The 2,035-nt window shown below is 58.3% G+C and overlaps 1 protein-coding gene across 1 annotated transcript in view; it reads right to left on the bottom strand.

Annotated features, from left to right (window-relative positions):
• Window positions 1-494: 494 nt before the first annotated feature.
• LOC103582087 (thioredoxin reductase 2, mitochondrial-like) overlaps window positions 495-2,035 on the bottom strand; it is a gene marked incomplete at its 3' end in the record, with an annotated part of 19,405 nt that continues 17,864 nt past the window's right edge. Inside the window, exon 12 of the mRNA XM_008563772.1 lies at window positions 495-565. Within this exon, the coding sequence (XP_008561994.1) occupies window positions 495-565 (71 nt within the window). The remainder of the gene's footprint in view (window positions 566-2,035) is intronic.

Below are 2,035 nucleotides of genomic sequence, written 5' to 3'. Positions count from 1 at the left end.
AGGATTTTCTTGTGAGCAAATGGCTGACACTCAAGTCTCTGCTGCCCTCTGGTGGCCTCTCTGGCCCCTGTGAGCATGAAGTTCCCTCCACAGCCCACAGTCAGGATCTGCCCGATCTGGGACCCCCAGAATGGCTCTGCTCTGTGGGCTCGGGAATGCACTTAAAGCATGTGCACCTGCTCAGGGAGTGGACAGCACTTGCACGCTGCTGGCCTCGCTTCCACAGCTGCGCTGCGGTTTCTGAGGCCTTTGGAGCTCTTGCTAGATTTCAAAAAGCCCAACATGTAAACCAGATGTTTGATCACAGCCCTCCCCGATGTCCCTGATGGGACCCACTGGAACCCCAGGGCTCTGGAGNTAGTGAGTCACAAATAACGGGCCCTCTTTCCTTTTTTAGGTAAACTGGAAACAATGCACTAGGAGCTGTCACCAGCCCAGGCTCTCCTGGCCCTGACATTCACTCTTGTGAACTAAGAGGACATAAGAGGTCTTACGTTTTTCCAGGGGATTCCTTCAGCCAGAAGATGTCATCACTTGTAATCCCGTATTCCAAGGCACCTTCGATCTATCAAGAAAAAGAGGATCAGTGTGACCAGAGTGCCATTTGGCCTGCCCCGGGGACTTCCTCAAAGAGGACACCTGTTTTGCAGACTCAACGACGACTGCCCCCAGCCCACATGTGTGCAGGGCTTCCCTGCTCCACATCCTTGTCTTCAGGTTGTGGTCTCTTTGGGGACAGAAAGTGACCTCTCTATACCTAACTCGGTCAGCCATCTGCCTGGCACTTGAAGGACCTAGTGCTCCTTGGCCAGGTTCCCTCCCAGGTGGGTGCAGCTGGCAGCACTTTCCTCTCTGCTCTCTGAGACCCTTCCCTTCACCTTGATGTAGACTTGCAGCCTGAGGTGGGCATGGCAGCTGCAGGGGCCACACAGACAGAGAGCTGATCCCCCCATGAGTGAGTCTGTCCAGGCACCAGAAGGGAGAAGACGGGCACACAGATCAAGGGAGCAGCCCTGGGGCTCTGAGGGGCCCAGACCTGGAGAGGAAGTGGTGAAAACAGGTCAGCAAACCAGGGGCCTGGAGAGCACTACAGGGTCCGAGTGACAGGGGTGTGGGCCAGCAGGGCCAGCTACGGGGCGTGAGGAACGGAGTGGGGTGTCAGCGCTGCAGGCTGAGGAGGGGTGGCTGGTCCGAGGGCACCAGGCTGAAGGCTGGACAGACCAGGCATCCTTGAGGGCCACTCCAGGTGGGCTCTGTGCGCAGGAATCATACAGGCCACCTGACAAGGGGCGGTCAAGGCGGCAGGGGAGACCCAGCGATGGGCGTCCTCTCGGTGGTTTGAGAGAGAAAGATGTGCCGGTGGAGAGAGGAAACGGATCTCCAAACAGTTTACGCTTCCAATTGGCAAAAAAAATAAAGTCAGCAATTTCTCGTGTTTGCTCAAGGAAAACCAAAAGGTCTGGAAATCAAAGGGACTAAAACACAAGCAAGCCTTGGCAGGCACCCAGGGAGTGCGCAGCAGGGACGAGGGTGGGCTGCAGAGAGAGCAGCACGGCCCCTGAGCTGCCTCCCCAGGCCCCTGAGCTGCTGCTTCACCCCCTGCAGGTAGAGACATTAGCAGCCACCCAATGAGGTACGGAGGGTGGGGCCAGGGTGGTGGCACAGGTGTGTGGGCAGCTCTGCCCACTGCCTCAAAGGAGCCAAGGTGATTGCTGCGCTCTCAGGAGCTGACCGTGGCCTTCGAGGGCGGGGGCGTTGAGCAGAACCACCACGAGCCTGGCTGCTGGGTGAGGGGGTCATTTGGACCCCGTCTATCTGGCTCCTTTGAATAGTGGCATGGTGTCATCCTGCAGAGCCACGCAGCCCACCTGAGGGCCACCTCTGTGCATAGCTGCCGGGCCCCTCTGAGGCTGCTCCTGTTGGCCTGGTGGCCAAAGGGAGAAGTCCAGTGGCCCTCTGAGGACTGCAGGTGCCCGTGTTCCACGGGCCTTCTCTGTTCCCCATTTCCAGAGCAGGCACAGAAGTGAGGTGGAGG

Source organism: Galeopterus variegatus, unplaced genomic scaffold (genome assembly GCF_000696425.1).
Source record: "Galeopterus variegatus unplaced genomic scaffold, G_variegatus-3.0.2 Scaffold14855, whole genome shotgun sequence".
In the NCBI taxonomy this organism is placed as follows: domain Eukaryota; kingdom Metazoa; phylum Chordata; class Mammalia; order Dermoptera; family Cynocephalidae; genus Galeopterus; species Galeopterus variegatus.
This window is presented reverse-complemented; position numbering and strand designations above follow the sequence as displayed.